General features: G+C 37.9%; 1 protein-coding gene across 9 annotated transcripts in view; it reads left to right on the top strand.

Annotated features, from left to right (window-relative positions):
• The window catches only part of PHIP (PHIP subunit of CUL4-Ring ligase complex), a 63276-nt gene that overhangs the window by 23939 nt on the left and 15578 nt on the right, over window positions 1–23759 (top strand). For 4 of the 9 annotated variants that reach the window (XM_083729728.1, XM_083729727.1, XM_083729725.1 and 1 more), the window contains exons 11-29: window positions 156–256; window positions 347–387; window positions 1263–1361; window positions 2022–2175; window positions 2742–2876; window positions 6627–6755; window positions 7062–7287; window positions 7613–7738; window positions 8742–8925; window positions 9764–9887; window positions 10725–10865; window positions 11309–11385; window positions 13019–13250; window positions 16241–16360; window positions 18610–18717; window positions 19285–19409; window positions 19879–19961; window positions 21478–21589; window positions 21788–21900. In XM_083729728.1, the coding sequence (XP_083585854.1) occupies window positions 156–256; window positions 347–387; window positions 1263–1361; window positions 2022–2175; window positions 2742–2876; window positions 6627–6755; window positions 7062–7287; window positions 7613–7738; window positions 8742–8925; window positions 9764–9887; window positions 10725–10865; window positions 11309–11385; window positions 13019–13250; window positions 16241–16360; window positions 18610–18717; window positions 19285–19409; window positions 19879–19961; window positions 21478–21589; window positions 21788–21900 (2430 nt within the window). Of the gene's footprint in view, window positions 1–155; window positions 388–1262; window positions 1362–2021; window positions 2176–2741; window positions 2877–6626; window positions 6756–7061; window positions 7288–7612; window positions 7739–8741; window positions 8926–9763; window positions 9888–10724; window positions 10866–11308; window positions 11386–13018; window positions 13251–16240; window positions 16361–18609; window positions 18718–19284; window positions 19410–19878; window positions 19962–21477; window positions 21590–21787; window positions 21901–23759 lie in introns of all 9 variants that reach the window. The other 5 variants (XM_083729731.1, XM_083729729.1, XM_083729730.1 and 2 more) reach the window with 4 other exon arrangements.

Below are 23759 nucleotides of genomic sequence, written 5' to 3'. Positions count from 1 at the left end.
AAAAGTATTATTGTTTTGGTGTTAAGATTTTTTTGTCCAATGATCATTACACTGGAGCAGACATTGGGAAGTGAGATGGAAGATTGTCAGATTGAGAAATGGAATATTATGATGATGATGATGACGATGATGATGATACTTTTTGTTTTCTTTAGGTGGAATGTTTCTGGCCACTGGAAGTACAGATCACATCATTAGGGTTTATTACTTTGGATCAGGTCAGCCAGAGAAGATATCAGAGTTGGAGTTTCATACTGTAAATACCTCCTCAAAATTGCTTAGCTATTTGTTTGAAGTACTTTGGCATCTTGTAGTCATGATGTTAATTTTTTTCTTGTTCACACAGGACAAAGTGGACAGCATTCAGTTTTCTAACACTAGTAATCGGTAAGCAACTTAACCATTTGTGTATATCATAAGGAATGCCTATCAAATTTGACCCCTATAGAACCAAAATCATTTCCCACCCATGGCCTAAGGATATGGCAAGCTGAAAGGGTGTGTGTGCTGGTGAGCAGGGGGAGAATGGTTTTGATAAGGAGTAACAGGAGGGGATGGTTTTGGCAAGGTGATCGGGGGTGGATAGGTGGGTTTGGCAAACAAAGTGAGCAGCCCTTAGAAGATAAAATATATACTGGGGAGGGGAAAATGCTTTAAAAAATATTTGCTCCATCACCATGTGATGGTTTTTTAAAAAAACTCTTGCATAATCCTGACCTTGTGTTCTGCAGGCTTCTGTTCTGCCTCTACTTGATTCCTCTCTTCCAGCTGAGTTATCCAGCAATTCTTTCTCCTTAGTGCCCTTTTTGCTTGGTGCCTGACCATTACCTGTGCTGCCTGAATCCAATGGTAGCTGTAGTCCAACAGCGCCTAGAGGGCACCAGCATTGGCTTCACCTGCTTCAGATTATATATAGGTTGGAAGCTTTGGCATTGGGCTCAGGTTGTTGGTTAATAAAAGTTGGGCTGCAATCCTAAGCACATTTCCCAGGGAGTAAGTTCCAGTAAATCCATTGGACTTTGCTGAGCATTGGTCTACTTCTGAGTAGGCGTGTATAGGATTGCAGTATTGTTCTCGTTACACAGCACTTTGTGTATGTGCTGCAGATTCCATCTAACATTGTTAGTCAAGAATTCAAGAAACCATAAATAGACTAGTGCACTTAAAAGTATTACTAGATTGCAATATGATCTGTAGAGAAAGCATTGCAAAAAACTGTTTTGCTTGTGAAAGACAATAAAAGGCATTTTTCTCTTTGTTAGATTTGTCAGTGGAAGTCGTGATGGCACAGCACGCATCTGGATGTTCAAAAGAAGGGAGTGGAAGAGTATTTTGTTAGATATGGCTACCCGGCCTGCAGGGTAAGCCATTTTGATCTTATTTATGTTTAGGTATCATCTACTGTAGTAAGGGGTTCAGGGGTACCCAGCATTATGCAGATGTTTCGTGTGCAGAAATTCCCAGGCTCAATGCTCTCATCCCCATTTAGAAGGCATGAGCTATTTTCATCACATAGTTCCTTTCAGTCCTGCTAGGGACCTTTTGGGCTTTTTGTAAATTTCAATGCAGATCCAGCACTTCTGTAGTAATACCTCAAAATACACCGAGAGCACCAATGTAGGCAATCTTTAGTTTTTAGAACTGCTACGGATGGGAACAGTCTACCTGAAACTGGTGGGTATTGGAATCAATTAAGTGGAGTTATGGTCTGGCAGTGAAATCCATCTCTAGGTTTCTTGTTTTTCCCAGGCCAAGGAATAATGGCACTTCTGAGAATGCTGGTGGTCATTGATTTACCTTCTCACTGTTCAAGCAACAGAGATAATAATTTTCAGCCACCTGTGTTTTTTTAATGTTCAACTTTATTATGCAGTCTCTTTGCATCTAGTACCTAGTGACTGTGTGAAAGGATCATGACAACTTTCAAGTTGACCAAATCTCTAAAAATAATCTTTGCACTCCTGAAAAATTGACAGTTTCTGATTAACATTTTTATATGCTATTTTGTTCATTAATTGTAGACAAACATTACAAGGAGTAGAAGACAAAATCACAAAGCTGAAAGTTACAATGGTGGCTTGGGACCGTCATGACAACTCTGTTATTACTGCAGTTAATAACATGACTTTGAAAGTCTGGAACTCTTTTACTGGGCAACTTATTCATGTCCTAATGGTAAGGAAAATAAAGTAACATTCCTCTTTATATAGCATTGCTGTGGCTTCCTACTGAAATTCTTCTGTTGTATATACATTTTTAATTGTTTCAGATTGTTTAAAATATTGATTGTGCAAGATAGGAGAACAAATTTTTGGAGCGTGGAAGCGTTGGAAATATTATAGATTCTAATGGACTGGTTTGCATGTAATACTAAACTATGGTTTAGTGTTATGTAGTTGAGCTTCAGTGAGTGCCTCTCTATTTCATCCACTTTTTGTATGGCCAGGAAGAAAACTGCTTCTGAGATCACTCTCAGTTTCAAACAAATTGGATTTAATAATAATAGATAAGAATCTATTATTAGTTGCTAAACAAGCCAACTTTATAACAGGATTCCTGGTTTTTACGTAATGCTAAATCAGGATTCTTTGAAATGGTAAGGAATCTCATCATGGCCATGATGAAAATGTCATTGTATGGGATTTGGCGAAGTGAATGCTTGGAACTTGCTACATGTTAAATAATTGGATTTAACATGTTCGGTTTAGTTAATTTGTTTTCTATTCTTTTTTAAATATCAGGGTCACGAGGATGAGGTATTTGTACTTGAGAGTCACCCTTTTGATCCTAGAGTTCTCTTCTCTGCTGGCCATGATGGAAATGTCATAGTATGGGATTTGACAAAGGGAGTAAAGATCCGATCTTACTTCAACATGGTAAATAATTCGGTTACTTATATTAAAAAGGATGTTATAGAAGCTCATTTTGCCTTTTATAATTGAAATCAAGTATGTGGTATATACTTATTATAGATGCATCCATAATAAAGACAGATTAGTAATGTGAACACTATTGTGCTGATACTTTACATTTTTCTAGACTTATTAATGTATGTACATTGGATAGGTGATTTAAAAACTAATTGCTGCTTAGTCACTTAAATCTGAAACCAAGAATATGGTGTTGATCCACTTTATTCATTATCACAATTACATCTCAACTGGAGCACCTATTCATCACTTGAGGATTTTTTTCCAGTCAGGATTGTTTGATGATGTTGTGTCAGCCCATCACTAGTCTGTCCAAATCTGGTCCATAGTTGGATCAGGTTTGGGCAAACTTAAGTAATTAGGAACATGACTTGAACATGACTTGAAAGATTAGATTTTATAGAAAGAGAATGAAGAGCAGTATCCCCTGATGGAATTCATAGAGGTTTTGGGGCCTGGTGATGATCACATGTAACAGCACAAATGTGCAGATTGATGTTGGTGACATGGTGCTATATCTAGATCATTAAGCAGAAATTAAACCAGCGTTTCTGAGTTGAGGTGTAACAGGAAACATTTGCTGTGATATTGGAAGTGAGGAGTGCAAAGAGGAGGGAGCTGCAGCTTATTTTCCTGATATCATTAAGTAAACTGGGCCTCTGCCCAATCTTGCAAATGGAAATGTAGTATATAAGATAGCATGTTGAAATGAGTTGGTCTCATGTCATTCAGGCATACCAAGAAGGTATATACAGTCGTACCTTGGAAGTCGAACAGAATCTGTTCCGGAAGTCAGTTCGACTTCTAAAGCATGGCTTCTTATTGGCTGCAGGAAGCTCTTGCAGCCAATTGGAAGTCACGGAAGTCCCATTGGACATTGGGCTTCCAAAAATAGTTCGCAAACCTGAACAGTCATTTCTAGGTTTGCGGCGTTCAGGATCCAAAATGTTTGAGAACTAAGCTGTTCGAAAACCAAGGTACGACTGTACCAGATGAACAAAGAAGCTCACTAAGATGCTTACCTGCTCAATGGACCAAGATACAAATGAGCCTTTTGGCCATGCTCACGTGCTCTTCCCTTCTTGCTGTGCCTAAATGCAAAACAGACACTAAACATAGTTTTCTATTCTGTGCAAACTGGGAAATGGTGGTTACCAGCTTTGGAACAAACCAGGATCATAAATCTAATTCAGAACATGGTTTAAGATCCTGGGTTGTTCTGAAACTGGTAGTCATAGTTTCCCAGTTCAGACAAAGCAAGAAGCAATTATTGTTTTGGTATTTCCTGGTTTAATTATGGCTCGCATGAAGGGGCTGTGTACACTGACAAAGGGGTTGTTGATATCTTCGTTTATTTAGCAGAAGTATGATCATCTGAATGTGGCTGTGGTCCAGTTGCCTGGAACAGTTATTCTTTGCCAATAGCTATTTATAAAATTGCTGTATGAAGGAATTGGGACCACTTCCTTTATACCTTGTAACAGGAACATTGTTTGTATACAGTTGCTGCTTTGAACATGACAATTAAGGGGAATCCTTCACATACTAATATTACTCATTTCTAAACTCTGTGGTGAAATCCAACTTTAAAAGAGCACTTGAGATTTATTGAAATGTTATAATTGAATTCTTTTTGCCTAGACTCTCTTTGGATAGTATGATACTATCTACTAATTCAGAGCAAATGGGTTCTTGTAAACTGTAAATCAAGCAGAGATTAAGGTTTGTGATACTCGTGATTATTCCACATCTCATGCTCATTCAGTAAATCCCTTGCATTTTTCAGTTGTTGTCTCTTGCTGAAGATAGTGTTGTATAAAAGAATAGATAAAACTGAGCCAGTGCAAACCAAAAGTTGCCTCGTGATCTTTTAGGGTGCTTCTGTTAGTAGTTGTGGTTATCACACACCATTTTGCTGTTAAGTGTAGCAGACGACTATCCAGGTTGTTGAAAATCTAGTCTTAATTTTAAAATTAAGTATTTCACATCTCTACTGCTGTTCAGTACTTCCAGCACACCTTTTCAGCATCTGCCACTTTTCCAACCCTAAGCCTGCACTATTAATTAGATTCCCCTTATTGGGGATTAGATCCTGTTGAAATCAGGACTTTCTTTCAAGTAAACATGTATAGGATCAGGCTCTGAATGTTGTGTTAAGAAAAACTACTAAACTGGTAGTCAGATGACTATTCTACGTAAACTAATTCTGTTTAACAGATTTGTAGACAAACTTGTAAGTCTTATAGCACTGAACGTTTGAATAGCAACTGACGTGAGATACAAGGCTGTATCCATCGCAGGCATTGTTAGCACAAATGCATTTTTGAGCTTGTGCTGTGGAACTTTCTCTCTTCCCATGATACAAAAGGGTCCAACCTCCTTTCTCTTTGATATCAAAGACTAAAAATTGTACCAATAGAGAGCTTGAGTTGATACAAAATTTATGTAGCTATCTTTAATAAAGGTTGCTTATCCTATTCAACAACCCCTTCTTTGACTCCTTTCCGGATAGAATAGTAAATGCTTTTCTCCTGTTGTTTTGAAGTAAATTCTATTTGGACTAAATGGAATTTACTGTCAGGTAATATGTTTATTACTATGACTTCTTGTTTACTGATTCTGAAGCACATCTAGAATTTTGAAGAGCATGGAGTTACACCATAATCTCTGGGCCCGCTATGCTGTATACACTAATCAAGACAACCTCTGTACCTTATTTTCTTGATGAGAAATAGGACTATTTATCATTCTCTTTCTTCAGAGAATGCAAGGTTCAGCTAGCTCTTATTTGTGGAAGGGAACCCCATTTCCTCGCTTGCCTTGCCATGGTTAGGTGAAAGTGTTTTGCGCTTAAGTGCCACTGAAATTATTTTGCAACTGGGAATATTGGTAGAGTACATAGGGCATGAAAGTTCAGAGTGGTGATTGGTCACCTGTGCTTGGTTGACAGGTTTCAGGGAAAAACAAAAACCCATTTGTTCTGGATTAATGGAAGTGGAAAACCTGAAAATGAGTATCAGGTAAATTCTTTTAAAAAATATTTGCAGTTCTTTATATGAGTTGCAATCAATCAAATACGGTGTTCAGGTTGGAAGTAAAAAGCAACTAGTTCAAATATCCTTATTGCAGTGGCAACAATTGGGCAAGTGCTTTAAATATACGGAATTCATTGTGTTTTGCAAGAAGGGCCAAGAACTAATTTAGCACTTAGTCATGAAATGAGACCAAAGGGCAACTGTCAAATACTTTTGTTCCCATGTTGTAAACTAATTTTTATTGCAGCTTTTAATGATAGTTACATTAATAGCCTGATCCTAAACATGTTTACTTAGAAGTATCTTCAAATGCGACTTGCTTCCTAACAATAGAATATTAGGATTACAGCTTTGTCTTTATTGATAATATAGTGGAGGAAAATGTATATCCTCCTTAAAAATAACTATATGAAAGACAGTTTAAACTTAGTTGAGTAACCTTATATTTTTTCTTAAAATGTCAGAAGGCAGGAAATGTAGTATTGTTTAATGAATGGTATATTTGACTTTGCTTACAAGTGATATAAAAAAATAAACCACGCTGAATGTAATTTTCATCTAACAGCATATTTCCTTTTAAAAATAGGTTTGTCATGTGTTTGAAAATAATATGACAACTTTGGTTAGAAGTTTGTTGATATTGTGTGTTGTTGTATTTTAGATTGAAGGACAAGGGCATGGGGCAGTGTTTGACTGCAAGTGTTCTCCTGATGGCCAGCATTTTGCCTGTACAGACTCTCACGGTCATCTTCTGATCTTTGGATTTGGCTCCAGTAGCAAATATGACAAGGTATTGTGCAGAAAACAGTTTAAATTTGTTTCAGTTGTAGCTTTTGTACAGGATCTATAACTTACCATGGCCATCCAAACTGACTCTGGTTTATATCCAGATACTCCTGCATTTATGTAGCTTTTCCTGTTTCCTATTTAAATAGCTTTTCCTATTTGTACCTAAATAGGAACACAAGTGTTTCTGTAGCTTGCTAGTGCTTTATGGCTCTTCTGAAGTTGACTCTTAAAATAATAATAGGAAAGAGCTGCAAATAACAATGAAATACTAGTTTTGTCTATAATTTAAAATTTGATTTATTTACAGATAGCAGATCAGATGTTCTTTCACAGTGATTATCGGCCTCTCATCCGTGATGCCAACAACTTTGTGTTGGATGAACAGACACAACAAGCACCACACCTCATGCCTCCACCCTTTTTAGTTGATGTTGATGGTAACCCTCATCCATCAAGATACCAGAGATTAGTTCCAGGACGTGAAAACTGTAGAGAGGAGCAACTTATTCCCCAGATGGGGGTAACTTCTTCAGGTATCAACAACTTCAACTTGACATGGGCCTTTGAAGTTTTATTTGAGTATGCAGTATTCAACAGGATTTCCAAGGAAGATGTCTTAGCACTGTTACCAGACTAAATGCACAGAGTGGTGTGCATATGGGAAAAGCAATGAGTTAATGTTAATTGTTTTCCAGCATTATTATTAATTATCACTAATAAAGGAGCAATTTCACGTTCATAACCTCCAACTACCTTTAATGCAAAGGGGAATCACTTGCTAATATTCCAATACTTCTAATAGTTATTGAGAAATTATGGATCAGCTAAAGAACTAAATTCAAATTCTGCTTTTCATAGGACTGAACCAGGTTTTGAGTCAGCAAGTTAGCCCCTTGGACAGCATGATACAGAGACTTCAACAAGAGCAAGATCAAAGGCGATCAGGAGAGGCTGGAACTAGCAACACTAACAGAGTTGGCCGGGGTAAAATAACTCCTTATTTAAATAGCCAAATAAGCAGGATCTGACTTGCCTCCATTCAGTATATCACATTTATGGAAAGAGGGCACTTGAGCACAACAATAATGTCTTTCATCACTTTACAGTAATAAAATGCATTTGTTTTTAAACCAAGGAACTTCATCAAATTGCAACTAGCAGGAAAGCTTAAGGGAGTTACACAAGCTGTCTTCAGACATTAAAATAAGGAGTGGAGTGAACTCACGCGGAGGGTAGTACGGATGAGCACTCAAGTTTCATGCCATGTTGCCATGACTGTTTGCAGCAGAGAGCCTTCTGCTCGTGAAGGTTCCCCATGCATTTTAGATCCCTGGAAAATAAAAATTTGCATTGTGTGGGGAGTCTCTTGTACAAGAGTAATACAGAATAGTACAGGAGGTTCTGTGCTTCAGATTTTCACAATCTAGAGGGGGCAGCAGAAGTAGGGTGCTAATTTCTGCTGGCTCCCTTCATGTGTTCAATCATTGTAACACCTGAAGAAGGCAATAGTGGCACCCATTTTACAGTTTACAGCCTTAATTAGTTGAATATAGTGGACTTACAGTAGTGCTTTATATGAGGGGTTAATTCAGATTGCCAAGCTACCTAACTATATTTAGAAATTGTATTTTTAATCTACATGTAATTTTCTTGCTTGGGATCCTGAGTTGTATTTCTGTGAACAGAACAAATATTCTGTCTGTGGAAGGGGTTCAGTTTCAGCAAAGGATCTTGAGCTGGGAAGGTGATTTTTCCTGATTCTCTCGTATGGCTTTCAGTACCACTTTTCACACTCTTCTGGGGGGGTTCCCAAATCTCTGTAGCCAACTTTTGAGCTGGACTGTGGGGAGATGGGAAAATCCCCCTTTCTGCCAGCAGTAACATGCTGTGAGTGAGTTTGTTCACAGGAATTAGGTTCTAAGCCATTAATTTTATGCATCTGATTCCCTCAGAACTGTCTCTGAAAATATTGTTTTTCATTTCAAAGGCTCTGTAAACTCTACCTCTGAGGTACATTCACCACCAAATGTGGGGTTAAGACGCAGTGGACAAATTGAAGGAGTGCGGCAGATGCATAGCAATGCACCAAGAAGTGAGATAGCTACTGAGAGAGACCTAGTGGCATGGAGTCGAAGGGTTGTGGTACCAGAGCTGTCAACAGGAGTAGCTAGGTAAATTCAAGTATCTTGGTATCAAGTTGCTAAGTTTGAATAGCTAGGCTTACAATTAACCTTGGAAGTTATTTGTACATATTTCATTTAAAAGCCCCAAACTGGTATCAGTTTTCATAGGATGCTTTTGCTTTTCTTTTAAATCCATATAACAAGCAGTATTCCCAAATTTATTATTGGAGGAATGGCTGCAGATACAGAATCTCTTCTTTCACTTGCTGTGCCTGGAGTATATCTATTATACCCTTAGTGGTCACCTTTAAAACAAAAAAACCTATCACCCATGTTGGTTCCGGAGAATCTGCACCATTAGGGTCCTGAACATCTAGCCTTGAATTAATCATTATTTATATTTTACTGTATCTATTCAATGTTGCAGAAAGAGATATTCTATGGTACTGTTAAAAGTTCATCTTTATGACACGGGGGGGGGGGATCACCTATTTTTAAAATATGGGTTAATTTTAAAATGTGGGTTAATTCTGTGAGCCAGAAGTTGGCATGCATTCCTTGGACTTAACATTTTAGAACTCTAAAATGTTCATTACAAAATTGTTCAGTTTTGTGAATATGAATAAATGTGTGTACAGATCTATCATCTTTTTCACCTTTTGAGGGGATTAAAATTTTTGGTATGCTATTTTAAAACTGCAGAAGGAGTTGTTGATTTATGTTGGCATAACTACTTTGGAGTCCTACGTTGTCAAACATGGAACATATTGAAGTGTGTGGGCACATGGCCTCTTCTCCAGAAATTGCATGCACCTTGTAATTCTACTTCATGTAGAATTATACTGTAAAATACGTGCACATTAGTATCTAAATTTCTCTTTTGTAGTAGGCAGGAGGAATGGAGAACAGCAAAGGGAGAAGAAGAAATCAAGTTATACAGGTCAGAAGAGAAAAGAAAACACATTATCCCTCATGTTCCTAGAGAGAATAAAATACCATCTTTACCTAAGGTAAGCAGTGGACCATTGTCTCTAATGCAGTCCCTCATGAAAGGTACAGCCCTCAACAGAATTACTTGCAACTAAGCCTCATTGCAATCAGTAGGAATTATTGCTGGGTAGACTCAAATATAATTGGGATAGAAGTCTGATATAAGGTAGAACAGGATTTCAACCATAGCAAGGCAGATCTTCGGGAAAGCTGAGGGTATATGGGATAGTAGGGCATGGCTTTTTAGGGGTGATTTTTTTTTTTTTGCAAATTTCTTCTATGAAGGGGGTCTTTAAAATATGCTTTTGGTGTGAGGAATTCAAATCTGGTTATTTTTGATGAAGAAGCACATAAATTGCTTTTGGAAAACCAAATAATTTTAATTTTATTTTCTGAAAATTTAACTACATGTGAATGCTAAATAATATTAATATATAATATAACTGCAAGTACTTGGAAATTATTTTTACTGATTTCTGTCCACTTCTACACACATTTTACTTACCAAGCAAAACTAAATTATATTAATTTAACAAAAATATTTTTGAATTTCCAAGTCGGGTTACCACTTTTTAGTACCTCTCATTTTTTGAATTTGAAAGTTGAAAAATTCAACATGCCCTAGGATGTTGTAGCAGTATGTGAGCTGGATTAGTTGCTCCAAGCAGAACCCTACATTAGTATACTTAGATAAAATGTTGCAGTTGCTTCATCCTGATCTTCTATATCATAAAAACCATATAAAGATAAATCTGTTCAAAAATTCAATCTACATGTTAAGATCGTTCATCAAAAAGAATTTGGAAACAGTGACTTCTTGTGTATCTTCTTGTAATGGCCATTTTGTGTCTTCCTAGAATCATTCTCATGATCATCTGTTAGATGTTGGTGATTCAAAAAAGCAACAGGCCAACCAACATAACTACCGTACTAGATATGCACTGGAAGAAACTGCCAGGCCAAATGAAGATGCGGAAAAAGGAAGCAGTTCCTCAGAAGTAAGACACTGAATCATATTTTATGGGACGGTGACAGTAGCATTCATTCAGGTTTATGTTGGTGGTGGGTCAACATTTTTGTGTGACATTTAAGTTGCATGCATCAAAATTGACATACTTGCTATAGCAAGGCAGTGCTGCAGTGTGGAGGGCTCCTGCTCATCATGTCCAGCAGCCAGGCCCTTCTTCCAGGAAACAGCATGTGGGTGGGGGAGTGCAGGGAGTAGTAGATGAAAATTGGAGAGGGATCTACAGCAAAGGGACCTCTGCTGGAAGCTAATTCTGCCTTTGTGAACAGAAGGAGCCCTTTGCTCACAGGGGACAAGTCTAGACCCAACCCAACTAATATTTCTTAGAAGAAATATTATTGGACACACACACACACATATATAATATATGATGTTTGTATTATGTGGATAAACATTATATTCCCTTGCTCTTAGGAGGGAGAAGTAGTTGTTGCAAGTGGAGGAACATCTGAAGACGAGAGGAAAGCATGGCACAGTGATGGCAGTTCTAGGTAAGAGACTGAATATAAAGGTCCATAAAGGCTGTTAAATGCGCGTGTACGCACTCTCTCTATATATAGCATAAAGGAAAGAAAGAAATTTAAGAAGGGAAATAAAAACAATGAGATTAAGAAAGATGAATTGACAAACAGTTATGGAATGCAAAAAAAGAAAAGAAAAGAAAAGAAAAGAAAATACTTAGGCTGGGATCCAAGCTGCTGTACATGCACAGGGGATTTTCGTTCTCCCCTTTTAAGCACCAGTCTATTCCATACTTTGAAACCCACTCTTAAGTTAGTGAGATGCTCTAGGGTAGCAGTCCCATATCCCTTGCATAAATAGTTCAAGTATTTCTAGGTCCCAGCTATAGTCTATAAAATTTTCTTGTCTAAGCTAAAGCAAAACTTGAACACTGAGAATGGATTTCCTCTAGTTTGAATAGTTTAAGATAGACATTGAAGAAACATGCGTAAATATATTTTGGTCTAGAGGATAACTTTAGTTTAAGTAAATGAAGGAACTGGAAATTTGTCAAAAAAATATTCTGTATTGATATTTTTGCAAAGTCTATATACTTGGGTCACTAGATAAAGGCAAAGCATTGTTGAGAGAATGCACAAAATGTAAGAAATCATTTAAATAACAGAAGAGGCAGTGTAACAGTGATTAAAAACAGTACTTCATGGGCGTATATTTTGAGGCATTCAGTAGGACAATTATTCTTAAATGTTTAATAACAGAAGTATATTTAAAGAGATTGGAAAAGTAGTTCTGCAGTTTTGCAAGTGACTGATTTCATGTGTTACACAGAATGGTAACCTGAACCTAGTTAGTATAAACTAGAAAACAGGAAATTTTAAAACATTAGAAATGTTACTTTAGGTACAGTAAATGTTAACCTATTTTTTCAAGCTTATATTTGTATTTGGGACCCAAAGCTAACTGCTATGTTGGAAATAAGATCAAATATGTGTTAATTGGAATATTTAATGAAAGTTTCATAATTTGGTAGTTTTTATTTTAAAAATTCATTCTAATCTTGTATACCTGTTTTTATGCTTAGGATTATGTTGTATGAAATCCCATCTGTTCACCCTTTAGTGATCCATTCAGGAAATGCATGTAGAGTCAATCAATTCTTCTTCTAGTAAAGGTGGGGTAGGAAACACTTAAATCTTCCAATAATAATAATAATAATAACCCCAGCCACTCTGGGCAGCTTCCAACAAAATATTAAAATACAGTGGTCTGTTAAACACTAAAAGCATCCCTAAACAGGGCTGCCTTCAGATGTCTTCTAAAAGTCTGGTAGTTGTTCTTCTCTTTGACATCTGGTGGAAGGGCATTCTACAGGGTGGGTGCCACTACCGAGAAGGCCCTCTGCCTGGTTCTCTGTAACTTGGCTTCTCGCAGCAAGGGAACCGCCAGAAGGTCCCTGGCGCTGGACCTTAGTGTCGGGGCAGAACGATGAAGGTGGAGACACTCCTTCAGGTATACTTCAGGTCTGCACCAAGACTTTGAATTGTGCTCAGAAATGTACTGGGAGCCAGTGTAGCTCTCTAGATTTTAAGTCCTAGCTGGAAAGTTATTTTTGTGTGTGTTAAGCGTGCGTAAATTTATTATTGGTTTGTTTTTTTCTTCTAGTGACTATTCTAGTGATTATTCGGACTGGACAGCAGATGCTGGAATTAATCTGCAACCACCAAAGAAAGTTCCTAAAATTAAGACTAAGAAAGCAGAAAGCAGCTCAGAAGATGAGGAAGGTCCTGAAAAACAGAGGCAAAAGCAAATCAGAAAGGAAAGAAAAAAAGATACTGAATACAAAGATGGTCCAACATCACCAAAGAAAAGGAAACCCAAAGAGAGAAAGCAAAAGGTTGTATTATAGTAGTAGAACATTAGCTAATATAAACATACTTCTGATTAGCAGTAATATTACTTTAATTGTTGTCAATATTGATTCCTATGAATGGCAGTTATAATTTTAAGGCACCCACCACACTACATTAATGTACTTACATGTTTCTGAACTTGAAAGTGCTACTTTCTTTTTTACTTTGCAAGAGTTTTGAAGTCTTGCATGTGTTAAATACACAGGAGAGGAATCCTTTCATCAACAGAAGAGAATCTCTTTGATCCAACCCATTAGTAGAGTGGTTTTGTTCTCATGCAGTGTGACTTTCATTTAGATTAAATGTAGTGATGGTACCTGTCCTCGTGCATTTTGAATGCACCTTTTTTTTAATCATTCACCTGTGGAATGCTTTATGGATTATGTTAATCCATTGTCATAGAGGACAGCCACATAAAAGCTGTTTGGGGACTTGGAACAACAACCCTGGTTGTATTCCTGTATTTCTTCTGTGTTTTCTACTACTTTGTAGGGCTTTTCCAGATATTGTTTTGGCTATCAAGTTGCTCCTCTGTTCCTGTAAGAAAGAAGGACATTTCTGTAAAACCCCTTCTCTATTTGTAGCCCTCTGTACCATATCCCACACTGTTCATTAGGGCTTCCCAATCCCAGAGCAGATTTCTGAAGTAGCAGAATGCATAAAGGGAATAGGGAGGCAGGAAAGCTCTGTTCTGTGAAAGTAAATTCTGTTCTGTTCATAGATGTATGTTTGGATCCGAGCCAATGTTTTTCTGCAGCAGTTCCCTACTTGTTGATTAATTGTACAGGATCCTGAGTACCTGTGGGGGGGCGGGGGCGGGGACTGCCATCCCTTGAATGGCAAAATCCTAACCTGTTTCACATATAATGCTAAACTATGGTGTGCTGGTGTGTAGAATATTTATATCCATTTTCTAACAGAAAATTACTCCGTATGATTTAATGTTATTTGCCCAAGCCTCAGTCCAACCCCCTGCAATGCAGGAATATGCATGTCAGGACTGGTCGTTGTCCTCTTCAGATCACCATACGAACGCTTCTTGTTCTTTTATAACTTTTTATTGATTATTAACAAAACAATCTTATAAACGGTTCTTAAATATCATTCCTCAGAGTCACTTCTTTCAGATACCTTCTGAGCTCTGCTTCTCCATGACCAGCCACCCTCAAAATGTTGAACGCACCCTTCCCTTCGTTTTCCCGCTCTTTTTTCTAACCTCCTGGCTAGAGCTGGCCTGTATCTCCCCTCCTCCGAATCTGAGCTAGAACTGAACCCTTGCCTTTCCTGGGAACAGCCGGTCCCTCCCTGTTGTTCCTCCTGTTCTCTTCTATTAGCTTCACTGCTCCCCTCCCCCCTTGGGAAATGCTTTCTCCCTCTGAGAAACTGGAGACTTCTAACTCTTCCCTGACAATGCAGCTCTCCCATATGGGAATCAAACTTGCAACCTTGACATTATCAGCACCATGCTCTAACCAACTGAGCTATCCAGGCTAACTGTAGCTTCTTATGACATCCAAACCAGGACAAATGGCAGTTAGTCTTAGGTATGATTAGTGGAAATGAACCAAATTGATTTATGAAGCTGACTTGTTTTCACTAACTACAATATAGTTAAGATTAACCACAACTGAGTTTGGATGGAGGCTAAATTGTGGCTAATTTAAAGCAGAAGCTTCCGATTTCCAAACCAGAGACTGAATTGCAGGGTTGGTCTATATATCAGATTGGAGACAACTTGCAAAGTAACTAATCTCCATTTACTGGTCCCACTGCTTCAGTCTTCATGGCTTCATTAATTCTTTTCATGAAAATTGTGGGGACCCACCATTAAAAAATAGCAGTTGGTAAAAATCATACTCTGCAGTAAGGATGTGAAGATGGTGACTATCTTTTGAAAATTTACTTTGAAGACCTCAATTAGGCTTTATTTTAATAATGTGGATATGAGCACAACCAAGGTAAATTCAAGCTTATAGAAGATTTTGATACTGTGTGTTTATATTCTAATAGACTTGCTTTCTACTTTCCAACTGTATTCCACAAAGCAACTCCAAACATTAAGGAAAAATAATGGATACATTGAAAACCATGTACTTAAAACAAACAAACAAGCAGCTGAGCTGGAAAAGGATTAGCCACTTAACATAAGCTTTCCCTTTTACCCTCTCCCTCCTGGAATCCTTTCCAGACCATAGTTGCTGTTAATGGCTGCATAGCGTGAGAGAGAGCAGTGTAGCTAGAGCAGCATTGCATTTGGACGTTTTTTAAATTAATGAAAAACATTTTGGGTGGTTTCCCAAACCACACAATTGAATTTATTTCAAACCAGATAGTTAGAAAATACAGATTCTGTAAATAACAATTTTGATGCAGTAAGAAGATTCTCTCTGCATTACAGAGAGCTGTTTCTTCATCTCTGCACTTTTCTATATATCCACCCATTGAAAAAAGTTAGCTCTTGCAACAGAGCTAAATTATGCAGATGGAGTCTGGGTCGATTCTTAGTGGCAACCAGTGGATCAGTGGGATTAAGCAAATGAACTGCAAATTGAGGTATAGCAGAAGTGGTTGAGTTGCATTACAGTAGGCTTCCCACAAAGCACCCACCCACTTGTGCCTTCCCATGGTCCAGGCAATATATACCCTCCATGCACACACAGGAACAGATGTGCTAGTAAATACACAATCTTTCATTTTCAGAGTTCTATCACAGTCTAGCATAAGAAGCAGGACCCATGGTGGGAGTCCTATGTAGACAAGGGGTGTGTCAGGTTTGCTCCTGTTACAAACATTCTCCTATTTCGTCCGCCCCCCCCCCCCCCCCCGGATGGCTAACCATAATATTTCAAATTAAATATATTTTTCAGTAATTCTTTAGACTTTTAATGATGCCTCAAATACAGTTGTTGTTTTTTTGTTTTTTATATAAAAAATGCTAGAGATTAATTCAGATTTATTGTGGGGTTTCTTTTAGAGGTTGGCTGTGGGAGTGTTGGCAGAAAATGGCTTGACATTGGAAGAATGGCTGCCTTCTGTGTGGATCACAGACCTTGTTCCTCGCCGATGCCCATTTGTACCACAAATGGGAGATGAGGTACGTTAAAAAATTTCTTCCCCCCCCCTTTATTCATTCTGTGCTCTGTCTAGGTATTCTTGTTTTATTGTATTAGTCTATTTTCAGAGTAATTAAAACAAAAACAAAGCAGAACACTGGAATAACCCAGAACAGTGGTGCTTGTTTTTAAAATACCAGTTATCTCTACTTGTCACTGTTGAGTGATGCAAACAGTATAAGAGGAATGCATTGCAATTCATAGAGAAGGAAAACTATATATGTGATGCTTGTCTCTTAGGCCTGTATACTCTTCAGTCCACAAGATGTGTGAACCTTGCAAATCATTGCAGTGGTGAGGTGTGCAGAGTTAAGAGAGCATTTCTCCCCCTCCCTTATTTCTTCTCCCTTGGCAGGCTGCTGGGGCAGAGCTTTTTGAGAGCTCCTTTTATGGGAGCCATCATTAGAGTTGCCAATAACCCCTCTTTTGTTACAGTGCAGAAATTTTGGTTGGGTAGAGTTATTGATAAATTCAGCTAGCTCACACCATCTATATATAGTGCCAAATGTCTGATACCTAAAGCAAATTTACTCAGTTCATTATAGCTTCTATTACAGAAACATTTGTCTCTGGTGGCATGAGGGAAGGACATCCAACAATCCTTAGATTTGCACCCAGTATAATAGGGTCTTCAGGATAAGAAATTAGACTGATCTGCTCTCTATAAAGTTAGTAAGACTTGTTACAATAGATTCTTGGCAGAGAAGGGAAAACATGGTGTGGGAGAAAACATTCTACCTTACAGGATTGTTTAGTCCTTGATTCTCCAACAATTTTCAGCCTAGAAAACTGGGTCAGCCAGAAGAAATTATAGGTGTGGTGTGCTTGTTGATTGTACGGACCATATTTATGGAAGATCGCAATTCTGGCAGGCTTATCTGAGCTTAGGTTTTCCTCCCAAAGTTTTGTGGTGTGTGGATTCCAGTGGCCCTGTAGCCATGGCAAGAGGGCATGGTGTTTCAGCATCACACCATAAACTGAATCAGCCCTTTTGCTCAGAAACTGGAAAACTGTTTTGTTTAGGAGAGCTCAGGTGCTACAATGGTTAGAGTGTCAGAGTAGGATTTGGGAGAGAAAGGTTCAAAATTTCTACTTGGCTGTGAAGGTTGCTGGGTGACCTTAGGCCTGCTGCATACTTCCCCATCAGGTGTTGTTGGGATAATATGAGGAGACCAAGAGCCCTGTATGCCACCTTGAGTTCCTTAGATGAAAGATGGATGTAATAAATAAAATTCCAGGTGTTATCTTATTCTAATGTTATAAAATAGGAGCAGGTAGTGCTGTGGTCTAAGCCACTGAGCCTCTTGGGCTTGCCTGTTGGAAGGTCGGCGGTTTGAATTCACATGATGGAGTCAGCTCCCGTTGCTCTATCCCATCTTCTGCCAACCTAGCAGATTGAAAGCATACCAGTGCAAGTAGATAAATAGGTATTGCTGTGGCAGGAAGGTAAATGATGTTTCTGTGTGCTCTGGCACTTGTCACGGTGTCCTGTTGCGCCAGAAGCAGTGTAGTCATGCTGGCCACATGACCTGGAAAGCTGTCTGGACAAACGCTGGTTCCCTTGCCCTGAAGTGAGATGAGCGCTGCACCCCATAGTCGCCTTTAACAGTCCTGGGGTTCTTACCTCTTTTCTTTTCCCCCCTGAATGTTATAAACTTGCACTGTGGTGTATTAAAAGCTTCAGAATGTTTAAACTGATTATTAGTGTTGAATTCTGTTTTTAAATATAGCTGCGAGCCTTATTAGCCACTTCACTGGTTTCTTATTATGTGCAATAATGAGAAAAGCATAGCATGACTATTTTGCTATTGTAAGCTAGGTAGAACCCAAAATGTACACATTTCATAAATGTATAAAAATATTATGGGTGCTTGCTGAGAGCAGGCACTTCTCAAAGATGATACAGAAACATGTACAAAGCAACCACTTCATGTTGTGTGGAAAAGGCTAGCGGGAGTAGAAACAGAATTGTAGCAGAGGACATGACTGGAACAGTGAAAACGAGGTAAGGGAAGAGGTGGCCGCTGGTCAGGAAGTAGAAATGACAAATAGCATGTCCTCTGATATTTAAGTATGTGTTATGCGGCTGGGTAAATGGACTTCCAAGTTTTAAAAAGAAGAGAATTTCAAGAAAAATATCTCTAGACATTTAATGTTTTTGAATCAACAACTTTTTCACACATCAAGTCGGGTGGCATTTTTTTAAAAAAGTCTCTGTTCTGTTCTTAAGGTATATTATTTCCGACAAGGCCATGAAGCATATGTTTTAATGGCAAAGAAGAACAAAATATATAGCATTAATCCAAAAAAACAGCCATGGCATAAGATGGAACTACGGGTATGTCTCTTCTGTTTCCCCCTATAATTTCTGTACGTATTTATCTTGGAGTAACTCCCCTAAACTCAGAAGGCAAGGTGGCATTCTTTATCCTTGAAACTCTCCTATCTTGTGTGCATTTCCCTCCATCCCTTGCTGCCATTGACTGTTCCTAACGTCTTGTAAGTTGAGTGCAATTTCAGTGTTTTGTGGTCATGACAGCAAAGGATAAATATATTGCCAAATGAAGAGTAGCTGTTAGCATGGTCCTATTTCTTATGTTTTTGTATAATGTTTGTATATTAAGTTTCTGTATAATTTATACACCACATTGCCTTCTCCTCAGCCCCCTCTCATGTACTGTAGTATTTGAATCACATTCTCTATCGTCTTTAGACACTGAAGTAATGTACAACATTAAATACATTTAAAAATTACTAAAAAGTAGACTCCATTTCACTTCAAAATACAAGGAAATATATGGTAAAGCTTAGAACTCCCAGACTACTTTTGCTGTTATATGCTAACTCTTTCTGTTGTATTTTCTTAGTTTACTTAATGCAAGGCTTTTTTTTTTGTCTCCATCAGGAACAAGAACTCATGAAAATAGTTGGAATAAAATATGAAGTTGGGCTACCTACACTTTGCTGCCTTAAACTTGCTTTTCTTGACCCAGATACTGGTAAATTGACCGGAGGATCTTTTACAATGAAGTAAGGGCCACTGTTCACATACGGCTGTTGTAATATTTGTGGCTAAATAAGTGTTTGTAATATGCTCGCAGTGGATCTAAATTAAAAGGTCCTTATAAAATGAAGCTTAAAAGGGCTTCCTAAGTAACTTTCAAAGCTTTGAACTTCTGAAAGAAATTCATTCTTCCCTTTCTTTCACCTGTTGAAAATAGAAATCAAGAGAAGATAAGAGAGCAGTAATGGGCTATACTTCTGTGTGCACGCCTTCATTTTAACCAGCCCCCCCCCCCCCACTTCCCAGCAATTCAGTGTTAATTTGGTCTTCTACCAAACTTCTACTTTATCCCTTAAAGGGGGGGACGACGACACTGAAGTTCTTCTACAAAGTCTACTAAATCTTTACTTGGAATTGATATGTTCTCAAATACTTTCAGCAATGAAATAACAATCACCTTTCTCAATATTTTTGTTTTATTTTGGTTATATCCAGGTATCATGACATGCCAGATGTTATCGATTTCCTAGTCTTAAGGCAGCAGTTTGATGATGCAAAACACAGACGCTGGAACATAGGTAAGTACCTTTAATACAATCACGGTATCAGTAATTTTGGGAGGTGTTAATTATAATTCTGAGCATTAAATATAAATATGGATTATTTACTCAAACCTGCTAAGCTTTCTGCTTTGAACTAGAGATACCAGACTTAATGTATTTTCCCAATTTTGCGTTCACTTTTTTAAGGAAGGTAAAAGCTGAGCTGACTAGGTCAACGCAGAAAACTGTGGCAACATGGCTTTTATTCAGCTAATTAAAGGCCTGCAAAGCCTGAGCTCCTTGATTAAGAACAGAAGTCCTTTCAACCAAGATCGCAGATTTTTGGGTGGATGAGTGAAACAGGAAGCCATATAGATTCACATTAAAACAAGTTGCCTCACCTGTATTTTAGAAGCAACAATAATTGAAAGCAATTATTAAAGCAGAAAATTTTAAAAATTCGTTTCTATACTATACAGTTGACCATAGGATTATGATAAATCTTTTATTTCTTGACAATACTAATGAATATTAGTATTGATGAGTAATACTAACATAGATAACATTCAAAATCAATATTACTTTTGCAATACAGTTGGGTATGAAAAACTAAAAAAACAACAACCCTGAAGAGAATTTAAACATTTTTGTTTTAGTATATTTTTAGGAGTATGTTCTGAATGAATAAGCTATTGTCTGCCTTGTCTTCTCCTAAACAAAAAAATTCCTTCCAGTAGCACCTTAGAGACCAACTAAGTTAGTTCTTGGTATGAGCTTTCGTGTGCATGCACACGAAAGCTCATACCAAGAACTAACTTAGTTGGTCTCTAAGGTGCTACTGGAAGGAATTTTTTTGTTTTGACTATGGCAGACCAACACGGCTACCTATCTGTAACTTGTCTTCTCCTGTAATTGTAAGTCAAGAAATGGGATTTCAGGGCCCATTTTTTATCCCTGGACCAACAGTGTCTGCTGAACAGATAGCTAGTGTTGTCAATACTGATCACATACAGGGGAGGGGAGAGAGGACTGAATGGAGAGGAGTCAGCCCTCGCCCTCTAAGCCTGGTGAACAGAGCTGGCTAAAGCCCACATGCAGGATGCAGATCTGTATTTGAACTGTTCATGTCCCATATGTTGAGAAAATGAATGCTGTAGTAGGAGGAAGGAATATGGGCCAAATTTATGGCGGCCTTCTTTATATCTGGAAACAGACTGCTTCTGTCATACAGTCTCAACATGAGATTAAAGGATGTGACACAGACCTGTTTAATAACAAAAGAGCCTCTGTGGCATCTTACCTTTGGGAGTATTTTGCAGCCCGCTGAAATGAATCTTCTTTTGTCAAGCTTATCTGGTTGTAATGGTGTCATTAGAGAGCTGAAGCTTTATGCAGTCCTGCTAATGGAAAGTTGTCAGGGTGTTGCATCTTCTTGTTTGTTCAATAGTTGGCAAAAGCTACCTCTAATAATACTGGTCATGATTATAAGGAACTGTTAAGATACAGTTCTATCCCTTCTGGAGTAAAGACGTGACTTTGTATTTTTGTCCAGGTGATCGATTTAGATCAGTAATTGATGATGCTTGGTGGTTCGGAACAATAGAAAGCCAAGAACCTCTTCAGCCTGATTATCCTGACAGCTTGTTTCAGTGCTACAATGTCTGGTTAGTAGCTTTTACTTTATACATGGGGTTTTATTTTTCTCTTTTTGTTTTTAACCTCATGTGTGTTTAATCATTAGCTGGTACGTTTGCTACCTGCATTTTGTTGAAAATATTTCTGGGGTAAAGTGTTGATCATCTACATATTCAGATAAGTAATAGTAACTTTAACTTGATTGCAATTTTCTCTCTCTCTTGAAGTTGGGACAATGGAGATGCTGAGAAAATGAGTCCTTGGGATATGGAGCCTATACCAAACAATGGTATGTGTCTACTTTCCCCTAGATGTACAGAAAGGAGACAGAACTTACTATGTACGTATGTGATGAACTATAAAGAAGTTACGCTGATTATGCTATAAAAGAAGGGAAAACGAATCAATTTCTTTATTACATTAATAAAATGTCTGTGAACTAACTAGTTACCTGTTTTAAGAAAATTGAACATTGCATTTTGGTTGCCTGGTTTTCAGAAATTGATACAAAATTTTGTTGTTAAACTACTTGGAAGCAAACATTTTGCAAAGACTCCAAAACTTGTCCTTCTACTGCCTTGCTGGGGTCAATTCCCAAGGCCAGAGTTCATAACACTGCTGGATTCACTGTAATTCACTGGATTCACTGCTGGATTCACCTTGCTCTGTTAGGTTCAACAGATATTGATATATAAATTGTTTAAGTTTAACACTTTAGGAGTATTATGATGATTGTTCCTACTCATGAGTGGTAAAGTGGAAGAATGAAAACTCTCCCAATTAATTTGTTTATGTAGGTCAGGTGTGGGAACCTCTGGCCCTTCAAATGTTGCTGAACTACAGCTCACATTAACGTTAGCCATTGGCCATGGTTGCTTTGGCTGATGTGAGCTGTAGTTAAATGCTTGAAGGGCCAAAAATCCCCCACTTTGGTGTTGGTGATCACTTGAAATACAGCTGTATGGAGACAGCGGCACTTGGCAAACTATTTGGGTCCCCAACCCTCCAGAGCTGATTGGATAAGAGCTGCAAGGGAGACGGGGATCCTGTTCCACTGATGGAAATCTGTCTGCTCAGCAATGCTTTTGGATACAACTTTCAGTCAGTCACTATATTTGTATTCTGTTCTTCTATATAAGTACACCCAAAAGCAATTCACAGAAAAGTATGAAAAACAAAGGGAAATTGTAAGTGACCCGGAACTGGTCTGTGACCGTAATAATAAAATTCTACTCTATTCTAAATAAACACCAGCAATACATTGTTATACATGTCATTTCCTATACAATACAAATAACATTAAAATACTTAATTTAAAGAATCTCCATCAATGTAAACAATTCACAATTCATTACGAACAGGAAGAGAGAAAAGAAGTGCTAGTCACCTCATCAACAGAGCAACTAAATAACTTTCTGTCTTGCTTCCAACCTTGGAGCTTGGGAAAGGGGCAGGAATCACTATGCAACTCCTAGAATGTACCCCACCCATCTCCATAGCTCCAAAGGTGGAAGGAATGCTGATCACTTGCCATGTTGACTACAGTGAGAAGGAAAGTAGAAACTTCATAAACTGCTTGCTATATGGAACAGCCTCTACTTTTATAAAGAAAAGCTTTGACCATTAAATGTTGGAATTGTCAAGGTTACAAAGTGGTTTAGTGGTTTACAAAACGCTTTAGTGTACCCTAGTGCTAGGAGAGACCCTAACCATAAGTTTCTTTTGCGCCTTCTAACATTATTCTTCAAACTTAGCTACTTAAGATTCTAATTTTAGTTGGGTCTCATTTTAGCTCTTCCTTAGAAATCCTAAATGTTTAATGCCAGACTCCAGACTGGTTAACAAGAATGTTTATCATTATATTTGTGTGACGTGGAGATGAATTCATTTACATGCTGACCTCAATCAAGAAGATTTGCAATACTGTAAAAGTAATTAGATATATTAAAAATGTAGATGTGTAGCTCGAATGTATATAGCCTCCCACCCCTTAAGGATAGATTGTTTCATTTCATTCTTTAAACAAAAAAAATCCTAGCTAGCTATGACTCTGTATAAGCATGTTAATAATGGAAGATGCTCTGTAACGCAGAAGTAAGTATTTGTTTTTCTTCCAAATGCATTTATAATATTCCACAATCAGTTAGTTGCTCTTAAAAACAATAGTGGGCTGTGAATTGTTTATACCATTGTGTTTAT

This window comes from Podarcis gaigeae (genome assembly GCF_964106915.1).
Source record: "Podarcis gaigeae genome assembly, chromosome: 3".
NCBI lineage: Eukaryota > Metazoa > Chordata > Lepidosauria > Squamata > Lacertidae > Podarcis > Podarcis gaigeae.
The sequence above is the reverse complement of the archived record's forward strand: the minus strand, read 5'-3'. Positions and strand labels throughout refer to the sequence as shown.